Source organism: Cebus imitator, unplaced genomic scaffold (assembly GCF_001604975.1).
Source record: "Cebus imitator isolate Cc_AM_T3 unplaced genomic scaffold, Cebus_imitator-1.0 Scaffold2, whole genome shotgun sequence".
In the NCBI taxonomy this organism is placed as follows: domain Eukaryota; kingdom Metazoa; phylum Chordata; class Mammalia; order Primates; family Cebidae; genus Cebus; species Cebus imitator.
The window spans coordinates 8,689,750-8,704,241 of record NW_016107317.1 but is presented as its reverse complement, the minus strand read 5'-3'; the positions used below and the strand labels follow the sequence as shown (position 1 = coordinate 8,704,241).

The 14,492-nt window shown below is 33.3% G+C and overlaps 1 protein-coding gene across 1 annotated transcript in view; it reads right to left on the bottom strand.

Annotated features, from left to right (window-relative positions):
• Positions 1-14,492, bottom strand: part of LOC108304734 (solute carrier organic anion transporter family member 1B3) — an 81,417-nt gene that overhangs the window by 23,721 nt on the left and 43,204 nt on the right. The window contains exons 8-12 of the mRNA XM_017529033.2: positions 12,885-13,124; positions 9,301-9,465; positions 7,475-7,670; positions 6,144-6,309; positions 3,788-3,972 (exon numbers count right to left, since the gene is read on the bottom strand). Coding sequence (XP_017384522.1) covers positions 3,788-3,972; positions 6,144-6,309; positions 7,475-7,670; positions 9,301-9,465; positions 12,885-13,124 — 952 coding nt within the window. The remainder of the gene's footprint in view (positions 1-3,787; positions 3,973-6,143; positions 6,310-7,474; positions 7,671-9,300; positions 9,466-12,884; positions 13,125-14,492) is intronic.

Below are 14,492 nucleotides of genomic sequence, written 5' to 3'. Positions count from 1 at the left end.
TGGGAGTCTAAGTCTCTTTGTAAGTCATTAAGAACTTGCCTTATGTATCTGGGTGCTCCTGTATTGGGTGTGTATATATTTAGGATCATTAGCACTTCTTGTTGCATCGATCCTTCTACCATTATGTAATGTCCTCCTTTGTCTCTTATGATCTTTGTTGCTTTAAAGTCTAATTTATCAGAGATGAGAATTGCAACTCCTGCTTTTTTTTTGCTGTCCATTTGCTTGGTAAATCTTCCTCCATCCCTTTATTTTGAGCCTTTGTGTATCCTTGCATGTGAGATGGGTTTCCTGGATACAGCACACCGATGGGTTTTGTCTTTTTATCCAATTTGCCAGTCTGTGTCTTTTTATTGAGGCATTTAGTCCATTTACATTTAGGATTAATATTGTTATGTGCAAATTTGATACTGCCATTTTGGTGCTAGCTGGGTGTTTTCCCCTTTAGTTGAGCTGGTACTTGTTGTTCCTTTATACGTGTAGAGCCTCTTTCAGGAGCTCTTGTAGAGCTGGCCTGGTGGTGACGAAATCTCTGAGTACTTGCATGTTCCCAAAGGATTTTATTTTTCCTTCACTTATGAAGCTTAGTTTGGCTGGATAGGAGATTCTGGGTTGAAAGTTCTTTTGTTTAAGGATGTTGAATATTGGCCCCCACTCTCTTCTGGCTTGTAGGGTTTCTGCTGAGAGATCTGCTGTGAGTCTGATGGGCTTCCCTTTGTGGGTAATAAAAACGCGGCATCCACTCACCCTCTGCGCTTTCACTGGGAGCTGCAATCCTGAGCTGTTCCTAAACGGCCATCTTGGATCCTCCTCCCTTAAAGCAGCTCTTGACATAGTCTCTTTATTCACTACTTCATATATTCTTCACTAAGCTGCAAGGACATGATCCTTTCTCAGTTTTCTGATAACTTATGGGATCTTCTCAGTTATCTTCAGTGTTTTATACTTCTATTATTAATCTCTAAAGTGAGAGTGTCTGTTGTTGGTCCTAGGATCTAGTTTCTATCTACTCACTCCCTAGAAGATCTCAATATGGCATTGGATTTAAATAGCATCTGTATGTTGCTAACTAAAATTTGTGTCTATGGCTTTAATGCTTTTCCTGAATGGTGGATTCTACATATGGCATTGTTCAGCTAACAGGCAGCTCAGTTTTACAGGGATATAAGAAATCTTGTTTTTCCACTTCTTCCAAACTACTCTTACTTAGCATTTCCCATTTTGTTCAACAGTATCACCATGTTTCTAGAGCTCAGGCCAGAATCTTGGGATCATCCTTAAATTATCTTTCTTACACGTCACATTCAATCAACCCACAAATCATTGGCTTCGCCTCAAAAAACAAAACAAAACAAAGACTGAGGCACAAATATCTTCCCACTTCCTTTATCATAACCATGCTCAATCAATACCTCATTGCGAAGAATGATTATAGCCTTCTGTTTTCCCTGATTTTATTCTTGTCTTCCAAAAACACAACCCATGTGCAACCAGAGTCATCTTCTCATTAGGTAAGCCGTAAGCATTAGTTAATACTAATGCTTAAATGCTCTGGGGCTTCTGAACACATTTAGAATAAGCTCTAATGCCTTTCCTGTGACCAATATAATCTGGATCATGCTAGTTCTGTCACTGTACTTTGTACCTTTCTTTCCCTCACATACTTTCTTCTAATGTTGTATGTATCAAGTATGCTCCACACCAGGGCCTTTGTCTTTGCTTCACCTTGCCTAGCTTGTTCCTTCCTTGTCCTCATTTAGCATGGCTTGTGGCTTCTCTCTTCATCTCTTCCTTTAGGTCTCTTGTCATATAACTTTCAGTGCACAATATCTTTACTAGTATTTCTTACCTATCTCCACTTTTTCTATTTTCTGACTCTAATTTATTTTTCTTTCCAGTGCTTCACACTCACCCTATTTCACATATTTACTTGCTAATTTGTTTATTAGTTCTTCTAATCCACTCCCCAGTCCCTATCTTCTCTGGATGTCAATAAAGTTTTATCATTTTCGTTCACATTTGCATCCTCGGTGCGTGGATCTGTAGCTGACACACACAGTGAACATGTATTGGATGAGTAAATGTCCACACTCCTGCTTAGTGTAGTTTAGCAAGAGCCTTATGATATAAGCATTAGAAAGTCATCAATAAAAAGAAGTTTACATTTTTATTCTCTAGTCAGCTTCACAAAATTTTCTTCAAAGAAAATCAAAGGCTGGTGAGAAATTAATGCTTTGATAAGTGGTAACATTCACTTAATCACTTTTTAATCAGCTAAAGTATAACTATCATCAAAGATGGAACAGTGGTTTTAAAACTATCCTTTTCTCATGAAAAGGTTTCAATTAAGAAGCTAAAAGATGTTGAGATGTAAACTAGAATAAAATTTTGAGGCGAATTTTTTTAAGTTAATGAATCTGTAATTTGGTAAATATAGAAGGCTTCTCCTTCTGAGTAGACATTTTATATTACAATGAAGCTATACTTGTGGAATATGTATGATACAAAATTTTGTAAATTTTGCAGGCAGGGTTAAAATTTAACAACCATAAACTTAGTTTACAGGTTTATATTAACGTAAACAAAAGTTAAAAACATATGTTGGTTGCTTTTTTTTTCCCTACCATGTCATGCTGTTGGCAGACCGTGAACTTATGGTCAACTAGTAAGTTTTAAAAGTACAATTAGATGTTACCCTAGGTAACTCTACTTTTCATGTATATTTTTGAGATCTATATGCATGTCTTTACATGTTTCCAGTTTTAGGTGATTGAGTGCTTTTCTTGGCCAGTAGGGCACACATTATCTGCTTCCCCCTAACTCTACAAACATCATCTGCCATACCCCTCCCACTCAGTATGTTCCAATAAACTGGCTTCTTTCTTTTAATTCCTCAAAAATTCTAGCTCTTTCCTGTCTTAAGGAATCAGCACCTAGACCCTCTCCCTGAAAGCCCTTCATTTGGCGATTTCTTTACGTGCTTAGACACAATGTTACTTCTTTTGAGATGTACTCTATAAGTCTTTCCCTTCATATCCCTCACTTTAATCCCAAACTTACTTTTTCTTTCTGTTCTTTTAACTGGTAGTCCTTTTCCTTATTAAGACAAAGAGCAATTTGTAATTATGTGTTTATTTTTAAACTTATTTGTTTTATGTCAGTCTTGTCATTTTCTAAGCTGTGAGACAACAGGTACCTTATTGGTTTTACTTACCAGGAAATATTCTTCATCAAATATCATATTCTGTCTAAATAACTGTCTAATGAGTGAAAATAGAAATGAATTATGTATATTTTTTTTACGTCTACAAGAGTATCATGGGCTACTAGGCAAAAAAACCATGCTGTGGGTGAATTGAAAGCATTAGAATTCCATTACAAATTGAAGTTTATATTTATATCTGGTTGCTAAATGTTTTCTTTCCATGAAATCAACAGATGATTTACTCTGACTGGCTCATTAGGATGCAAGGCAACTCAAAATTAAAAGTTCTTTTACAATCGCACAGAAATTCTTCTACAATCGAGGCAATTGTCATTCAGTGTGTATCTTAAGATTCTTATTAAGAGAGAAACATATAGAGCCTAGCTTTCACAATGGAAGTATTAGAGACAAAAACTATTAATGATGGCAATGAAAGATCACAATAATTATAAAAAATGCATTATCAGAAAATTAAAAATTAACAAAATATTAATTTGAGATCTAAATATTGAAAAATATGCAATATCATTATGTGTGTTTTAGTCTAATATACATGACAATGTTTCAAAGCATCATACTTACTTCACAATCAGCAAGACAGATGAGGTAACTTCAGTTGCAGAGAACAAAGCGTATAAGACTTGAATTACAACATAGACGTAAAATTTCCTTGTACAAGCATCATCTCTTGGGCATTCACCCAAGTGTGCTGAGTAATTTCTGTTCTGGAGACCAGTTACTTCCACACAACTACAGTTATAAAATACCTAAAAATAGTTTTTGAAATATTACCAAATACATTTGCCAAATACAACTGGGCTATGAATACATTCCATTGTATTTAAAGAAGTCTCAAACTAAAATATTTACAGCTTAAGAAATGTTATAAAAAATATAGTAGGGCACTGCCTAGTGGAGCTTAATAGTAAAAAGCAAAATAGCTTCTTGAATTACTTTCTGTATAAGAAAATGTAATTGCCTATTAACATTTAATTAATTCTTAATTTTAAAATTAGAAAATAATCTAAGAAATCGGTGTATGAAATTCTGTATATAATTTTCTCATTAATATACATTCTTTTAAATATTTCTCTTTCACCCACATTTACTTTTTAAAATATACATTCTTACTCTCTTTGGTGGGTTCTAAGTATTAGGGGCATACTCTGGGAAAGAATTACCCAGAGTCCAGAAAATACAGTAGTTTGAAAAGGGCCAAAATCTGGAACTAGAGCCACTCATGAAAGTGGGACAAAGTACAGGGGAAACAGAACCAGAAAGGGGTGCCAGAATTCTGTTTAAGCAGGCAAAAGCAACATTCAAGACTGTAATGACAGATAATAAACTAGATTATACTATTACCAGAGAGGTTTAACACAACAGAATATTCTGGCTAACGGTTAGAGTATAGAAGAGAAACATCAGGAACAAGTGATTTAATCAGGCAGGCAGTGTATGTAGTTAGGTGGCTTTAATAAATTCTGTTCTGACTCTAGGCTAAAATTTAACAGAAGTTTATCTTGAACCTACTACTGCTAAAGATTATTTACTGAAGGAGAACGTGTAAAAGAATTTAAATCCATACTTGTATGGTTCCAGCAAGCATCATTTTTTCCTTTTTTTTTCCAATATGAATATGGAGGAATATTTTATGGAGCAAACACATTGGCTAATGAAACCAAACTTTGATACAGAGAACATTATTCTAACAATTTTACTGAGGATTTAGTAAAGGAAGTTTGCAGTAGCCCCCAGGTGGTATAGCCATTGCCAGTATTAAGATGATGTCTCCATGTAGACATACCTCTCTTTAGGATACTAATATCATGTCTCTTTTAGATCTTCACTACTAAACAACATGGGAGGCACCCATAATGAAAGACACCACAGCTGAAGAATATGGGATGTGGGCTTTTAAATATAGTATTTGGCCACATATATGCAAGTTTATTAAAGTTGTAGCCCCTCTTCAAAAAAACTAGGATGCTTTATTCTTCAAATTTCTCCATGCCATTTAATAATGCATTGGTAGGACATTGGGCAAGGGAAAGATAGAAAATACTTAGAATTGAAGAATGGAAGAGTGTCAGGGAGAGTCATAATCACACCTGACTATATTCACAACGTTGGTAACAGGGAAATGGACTGAAAAATAGTTATGCAACTTTGTGAGATGTTGAATTGATTGTAGGTATGGGGAACAGGATACCTAATTTCCAACTATTCGGAGTTATCCAGGATATTGGAAAAACGCATGTTTTGCTTGGAAAAAATAGCCTTTAAGAAAGAAATGCAATTTCCAATGGATACATTGGCAATCATGAACAGGATGCAAAATTATACTGAGTAAAAGAAGCGCCGGCTTTGGGAACATCAAAATAGGAAATCAAGAAGATTTCTTATTCACTAAGGAATTCAAGTGAGCATGAAGCCTTGATTAATTTTTTGGAAAGTCCAAGGCCACAGTGAGTCCCCTGGCTAAACTTACCAGGATGTACATATTAAAACGTAAACAGATTGTTGTCCTTGTAAAGTATGTAGTCCTGACCACTGACTAACTCTGGACTTTCCCCTAACTTCTGGAGGGTAAAATAATTCCAAATTAATCAAAATCACATGCTTTAGTCAAATGAGATGCTTCTTAGAGACCCTAATGCATTCAAATTCTAACAGGTCATATTATTAAAATCTCAAGGAAAAAAGTGGGTAATGTTAATTAGAATTCAAATAACAGAGAAGCCTAATTGTGTCCTAAGCAGAGTTTTATATGAAGCTTTGTTTATACTTCACAGCCTTCATGAGGACAGATAATATTGGAATCTTTTTCTTTTATCTTTATATTGGAGACCTTAGTTATAGGAAGATTTGATTAGTAATTATTAAATCAAATCTATGATTTTGATTAAGGAGAAGAGAAAAAGCAAAAACTAATACTCACTATGGGCTTTTTATTACCACTTGAGGATCTGCATCCTGCTAGACAAGGTGACAGGTAAGTTATTCCATTGTTCCCACAGACTGGTTCCCATTGACTTTCATCACAATCGCACTCTGAGTTGCAATAAGAAAGTGGGACATCTATATGAGATGCCACTGAATTATTTCTGAAAATATATGATACAAATATATCAAAAAAAAAGAGAAAGAGAAGGAAAAGAGGAAGGAAGTGAAGAAAAAAAGAGAAGAGAAATAAGAGAAAGGGTTTAATTAGATAGAAAAATTTGATTTGCTAATGCCAAAATGGCAATTTTTATAATGCTTATTGACTTTTAACTCTCCTTCTTTACTAGGACATGACTTATGACCTAGAAAAATTAAAACATAAAAAAGAACTCAAAGAGGTTAGATAAGACTTAGACAAGAGGTCTTTATCATTCTATCAAATAAATTTTACATTAGATAAGTAACTTCATTTTTTTGAGATTCAGTTTTTCTTCGGTGAGGTAATAGTGTTAGATTGAGGTTCCTCTCTGCTCACTTTAAAATCCTCTGAATCTATGCATGTTAATTAACATTGTTAATTTTTACAATCTATATTTTAACTACATAAAAAAAGAATTTGATGTGGTTAAAGCTGAACTTCTGAGGAATAAAAAATCAAAAATAGAATCAGTTAAAAACGAATAGAAAAATCTCTGTATATTTTTTGAACAAAGTTATAATATTCTTTATATTGATTTACTTTATAATATAGTTATAAATTATAAAATATAATTTTATATCATGGCTAAAATTATAAAATATATTATTTGTATAAATTTTAAGCTTAAAGATTTTATTTGTTTTGTAAAAATTTGATAATTATTGAGGATTTATGAAATATCTTCAAATGAGTATATAAATTAAGAAAAATAAGAAGTAGATTGATAACAGCAAATACATTATAAATAATTTTATTTAATGATATCTGATACTTCTAATATCTCAAATTTGAGTCAGAAATTAACATTGCTAGCTATATAATGTGTATATTTCTCTGAATCTTACCTTCCCTTTTATAAAATGAGAGTAAAAGTGTCCACCACTCATTTTAATTACCCATAAATTATACGTATTATTATTTCAACCTATGTGGCTTTTCCTTAAGAAAGGAATAAAACAGCTTTTTATCATCTTAGGAAAGGAACATTTTAAGAATTTGAAAATTGAGATTTCTCTCAATTAAATTAAAGGTTAATTATAATTGTTTTCTACCCTATTTTACTTGCAAGTAAGTTTTTAATTGGATGGTTAACATATTACACAATTTATATAGCGATATATACAAACCCATCATAGGTCAAGGTTAGGCCGGCAACTGATTTGCTGTCACAGATTAGAGGGAAATATAAAACATGAAATAAGAAGGATATTATCGAAGTAAGAAATGAAAATTTGGCAATTCCAACTAAAGGCAATTTGAATTTTTTAATGATATATCCTGCTAAGAACATTCCAACTGCAATCGTAGGAATAGTTATGATTCCTAGAAATAAAAGAAGAGAAAAATGTTGTAATTATATGAATATGGTTTTTCTGGATGTCTTTATATATAAAACAGTGTATATCAATCAACCAAATTCACCCATTCTTATCACTTTTTTAAGAGACGGGTGGCACACTAGAGTGGAGGTAGGGGACAAGTGTACCATATGAGAGACACAAATAATTTCTTTTTGCCAGTTTTGAGGGCTTGGTTTCTTCACATGCAAAAGACGGTGGCTAAGAATATTTATATGTCCGCATGTTCTCACTCATAAGTACGTGTTGAACAACAAGAACACATGGACACAGGGAGGGGAGCATCACACACCAGAGCCTGAGGGGTGGAGGGCTAGCGGAGGAATAGCAGTGGGGAGATTCAGGATGGATAGCATTAGGAGAAATCCCTAATGTAGATGACAGGGTGATGGATGGAGCAAACCACCACCATGGCATGTGTATATGTATGTAACAAACCTGCTTGATCTGCACATGTACCCCAGAACTTAAAGTATAATAAATAAGTTTTTTAAAAAAGAATACTTATGTGTCTAAAAAGATTATTTCTATGAGAAACTCCTTTTTCTGGAAATCAACAACTAACAAAATCTTTCTTCCTCTGAGATTTCTATCCTACTATATAATACCCTTTACATCTCTTAAAACAGTCTCAACCCTCAAAAACTCACTCCAATTTTGTCCAAGGTTTTAGAATTAAGTTTTTGAGTTAACATTTCTTTTTTATTCATAAAAATACATGTATACACTGATATGATAAAAATGTCTTCATACAGGATTAAAAATGATTGATCTCTTTTATGACTTTTCTTTTAATAGTCTTTTCTTTTAATAGTCCTGTCAGAATTATTAAAGGTAAAGTTTCCTGTAACAAAAAATTCAGGCCAGGTTAAAACTTAACCTGGGAGTCAAAACTTAACCTTTAAGTTTAAGCTTTTAAGTTCAACAGGTAGGTCATCCAGAGCCTATTCCAGTGCTTCAGTACATTCATCTTCTAATTACTACTTTCTTATGTACTTACGACCTAAACAAATACCATTTGATAAATTGTTTAACTCATCAAATATGTATCAAATTTCTATAATGTTTCTACAATACTGATTTTGGGGGAAATGTGATATAATGAGCAGGTCTCAATATGATTTTGAAAATAGGTACTGTAGCAAAAAATACTCTCTAAAATATACTTGTTTTTAATCATGCCTATTTTGTGATGTAGTTAAATTGATTCGCCTTCTGAAAACGTTAATATCATGTGTTTTGTAAGTAGCTGAGGCCTTATTTCAGTCCATGAATTATAGGATTATAATGGTTATTATTATAGAAGGGTTTGTCTCAGGATCTCAATACTATATTATAAGATCCAATTATGCAGATACTACATCCAGATGTTTTATTCACAAGTAATATTTTTCTTTAGAACTCACCTAACGTGAGATGCAACTTCAAATGCAGAACAGTGATGATATCACAAGATTGAGAAATTTTGTAAAGTTTGAGAGATAAGATTATATTCACTAAAATATAAAATCACCTTCATACCAAGATGTGACTTGGAACACAAGTACTCAGTAGCATTTCATTTATCAAGCAAAGAGGTAAACAATCTGTCTTACCCAACACAAAGTTAGCCTGAGACGCAGACTGGCCATACTGCTGCTCCATATATTTAATGAGGTAAGCAAAAGCACCAATAACGCCGCTTACGTGTAACAATGTCAAAAGCACAAATATAACATACAGGGGATTGGTAAGGATGCTTTTCAAAGACTGAAGAAAACCTACAGAGTTATAAAAATAAACAATATATTTCTATAGTAAACTATTTTCTTATCTGAGTTTTGTAAATATGTTATAAAGTTATAAAGGCTTAAAGTTATAAAAAATAACACAGAGAGAATACCCTGCTATCCTACCGTCAAGTTTTTAATATATTCCTTCAATATTTTCCATATGTATATTATTATTTAGTTGTTTAGTTCATTTTAACCCCAAATAGGATGATACCAAAATGGCGTTTTTTAACTTGCTTTGTTTACTTAATATTTGGTTATCCTTGGCACTTTACCATACTATTCAATATAGAATAACTCATCTATTCATTTATTCAACATATGTTTGGTTTTCAGTTGGGTACCAGGCAATATGCTTAGTGTCCAAGAAAAAAAACAAAAAAGGAAATCAGAAATGTGATGTTAGCCAGGTGCAGTGGCTCATGCCTGTAACCCCAGCACTTTGGGAGGCCGAGGTGTGTGGATCGCTTGAGCCCAGGGGTTAGAGGCCAGACTGGGCAATATGATGAAATCCCCTCTCAACAGAAAATAGAAAAATTAGCTGAGCATGGTGGGCCATGCATGTAGTACCAGCTAATTGAGGGACTGAGGTGAGAGGATCGCGTGAGACAGGAAGGTTGAGGCGACAGTAAGCCATGTTCATACCACTACACTCCATCCTGGGAGACAGACCCTGTCACAAAAAAAAAACAAAAAGGAAGGAAGGAAAAGGAAGAAGGGAAAAGGAAGGAAGGAAAAAGAAGCAGCATACTCTCCATGCTCTCCCTTATTTATTAGCACTTAATAATGCTATATTAAAACTGTAACTGTTAAATATAAATTTAAATTAAAGATAGCATAATCTAAGACACAGAAATAAGAATACTGATGTTAAAAAAATTTAAAGATGAATTAGGATGAGGGCTCAGACCACTTTTTTCCCTGGTATATAGCTTGGGTATCATAAAATACTGCCTCAGTATATCTAGAAGTATTATAAATCCCCTGTGTTAAGATGCAAGAAGGTGAGGCAGGGAATATCAATGTTGGTCCCAAGTGACATTTTGAGAGTAAGAGTACAACAACCTATGCCCACAAATAGATGTGGTAACAAACTTCTAACTTACGTACATGGCAGAAATCATGTGATCTGGGTCTATGGTTGCCAAGTCAATCAGCCATAATAGGAAATAAAATGGAAGGAACTATTTAGAACAACAGGAAGTTTCAGAGTGCAGCAAGAAAGTCCCAAATATGGTTACTGAGAGATGGACAATATGGGCTTCAAAAGATCTTGCTCTCCATAGACCTTTAAAGATTTTCATTAGATATGAACAGTACTATCCAATGGTAACTAGGAAATAGTTTGTTCTCTGATTATAATAGTTGGAAAAAACAGGGAAATGGCACAGGACAGAAAAGAGTTAAGAAACAATATTTAAAGTTGTTAGGACAAAGCGCTAAACTTCTCTTCATAGGTCTCCCCAGTGAGGAAGATCCACCGCTGATTTGTGAGGCATTCACAAATGACAGTCATGACCTTTGCTCAAAATAAACGGAGCATGTGAATTAACCAAATTGTTAAATTTTTGAGGTAAATAAGAACTCAGATGTCATCTAAACTGAACTTCTATACAATCATGACTCACTATATATTTTTAATGGATCAATAAACAATTCAAGTGACATTACTCTGACTTCCTGAAAGCAATTTCCTCAACTTTTGAACAGTTCTCATTGTTTACATATTATCTTTGTAATGAACTGGAATTTTCCTTGCTTTCTAACCAATTAGTTTTATTTCTACTCAAGAGTATATAGAATAAATCTAATATTTTTGTTCTTACTATAAGTATATAGTATTTTAACTATTCCTAATGGGCACCTAATTAAAATTCTTTTTACTATTCATGTCACTACACTTAAACCCCAAAAACTCATAATATAGACAATGTTTAGAGTTCCCCCTTTTTTGCACCTTATTATCTTCTTTATTCTTTTTGGGCTCACAGTTAACTCTGGTCTTTATAAGTTTGGAAAATCTATTAATCGTTATGGATTTGATTAGATAAAGTCAAAACATAGCATAGACAAAATAAAAAATCCTTGATATACTATTTATAGTATGCATGTTAAACTAGAAAAGATTTTAACTACAAATACTTTTAACTCTAACCCCTGGGCTCAAGTTTTGAGTTAAAAGATAGTAATGGTAACTAAGTTGGGAAACAAACCTGATTTGTAATAGTTTTCAATTTCCATGGTAATACATAGTGATAAATTCTCCTATCATGGACAATTTCAAGCCATTGATGCAGCTCAAATTGAATGATCCACTCTCATGATTGAATACATGAGGAGCCAGCATCTCATTGCTCTTGGGTTAGTGTGGTGGAGAGAAGAAAATAACAACAGAAAAAGGTACATGAAAGAACTGATGAAAGAAAGAACATGGGTTACTTTGGAAAGTTTGTAAGCTTATTTCAGTGAAAACATGAAAAAGTTGCCAAAGGTTTAGGTGTTGGTTGCATTACTTCAGGCTTTACTACTTCACCATTTCTCCCTAATCTGAAAACTGCTGTTAATATCTTACTATTTCTAATATCTTGCTCTGACTGCTACCATATCATTATCTTGATAACTGCTTCTCAATGGTTCTGTATTAGCCCCTAGGGCTTATATTCAAAAGAGGAGCCACTATCAAGTGGTAAAGGATCCTAATTAACATTACTGACTTCAGTTATTTTAATTACTGATGTTGCTTTTCACTTCATTTTTTGAATACTTAGGTAAGATTATACATATGTAATTTTAGTTCATATATATAATTAATTTAATTTAATAAGATATATAATTTTAATTGCTAAGAAAAATAATCTTACTCTAATTACCTAGATAGAATCCTTTCTTGATTTCCTTCTCCTTATTCCAGCTCTATACCTGAGAATAAATATAACCTACCATAGAACTTAAGATACTTTATTATAATGATCTATATATTTCTCAATATCATCCACTAGGTTCTCAAAAAATAAAGGCAATGTTCTATCACCAGGCAATAGTATGGTGGCTGGTATCATTTGTTGAATAAATGAATGAATGAAATGTTATAATCCTTTTAACCCTCACAGTTTATACTACATTATATTAAAATGAATATGTACTCTTTGGCCTATAAGGAACAGGTGTTTGTAGCCTTCGATTGGTTTCTCTCTTCTAAAGAACAGAAACCTAAGCCTCTTTGCTTTTTATGTGTTCAAGACATATTTGTTAATTTTAATAGGAGTTTTAGAAAAACATAATTCAGCTAAATTTAGCACAGAAGAAAGCTAACTCTAGATGATTCTAGTATGCTTTATTTATTTGAATACTTCTCGCTTTCATTGAGATTAACAATTCCAAGTTGACGATGAATGTTAAATACTTACCTGTCACATTTTTTGTAACATTTTTTCCTTGGTTGGTCAAACTAGCTGTTTGATTTGTTTCATCATTTGTTTTCATCACATGCAAAGATAGTGAAACTTTTCTTTTTTGTGGTTTAGTTGGATTTTGGGGCAAGAAAAAGAATGGTATGGAAGAAGTAATGGAAAATAGTCCAGACACAAGGAAACCAAGCCACCAAGCTCCAACCCAACGGGAATCCTTAGGAGTTATTCTGATAGTGCCTAGAAGAAATAGAAAATTCCAGTCAAAAATCATTTTGAAATACAGTAGGTTCTGAGAAATAATGATAATAATTGCAGTCCTTCACAGATGAAGAAAGTAAACTATATGTCATCAATTCCAAAACACTATTTTCTTATTTTGTTATCTCTGAAACTAGGTTGATGACATCTTGCAATTGCTATTGTTCAGGAATTAGGCACAACATTTTTCTCACTGCCTGAGCTTGTGTGCACTTGTTGGCTTTTCAGAATGCATGACTGGACAACTGTCATTATTAGACATTTAACTCCTAACACCATTTAATAACTATTAATGGAAGAAATATGAATCCTCACTGTTGTCTGAAAATGTCTGTTGGAATCATCTGATGAGGTCAAGAAAGCATCAGCAATGAAATTTAAGCAGCTGGCAAAAAATACTTAGAGATAACAAAAGAACTTTCATCCCCACCATCCTAACTGTCCAGGAACCTGCATTTGCAGCTCTCCAGATAGCACAGAGGATATAAAAATGTGCAAAATGAAAATCTGAGTTTAAGAGTAACCCAGAATTATCGGACTCTAAATGTCAGGGATCATTTAACCACTTTATTTCAACTATGTTTTTCCTTAAGGAATGTATAAGAGTAATGTGTAAATGCTACATCTCAAGTGTAAATGAGCTATTTTAGTAGGTAGAAAATATACAGTTTAATTAACAGCAATGCATCCATGAGATATCAGCAACATACCAGAATAGGAAGCACTCGACACCTTTTTCTCCATAAACACACTGATTCAACAGTAACATTCAGATCAATTTCATTTTTGAGAAATACAGAAACTAACTGAGAGACATCTGTACATAAGGAAAGTACAAAACCAGATACATAAAACCAGTAAGATAATTGGAGACTCTCTCTTGCCATTCCCCTCCTCAGTATTGTACCATACAATTGGAAAAAACTAGCAGTTTGAACTAGCATGTGGACACTTGACACAGCTCTTCCCTCTGGCTTAACACAGAGTGAATATGTGAGAGAAAAAGAAAAATGCAAAAAACATGTGGCAATTCCTCAAGGATCTAGCACCAGACATATTTTTTGACCTACCAATCCGTTTACTGAGTATATACCTAAAGGAATATACATCATTCTATTATTAAAATACATGCACGTGTATATATATTGCAGCATTATTCCTATAGCAAAGACATGGAACCAACCCAAATGCCCATCAATGATAGACTGGATAAAGAAATATAAACCATTCTAGTATAAAATACATGGATACGTATGATCACTGCAGCACTATTCATAATAGCAAAGACATAGAATCAACCTAAATGTCCATCAATGATAGACTGTATAAAGAAAATGTGGAACATAT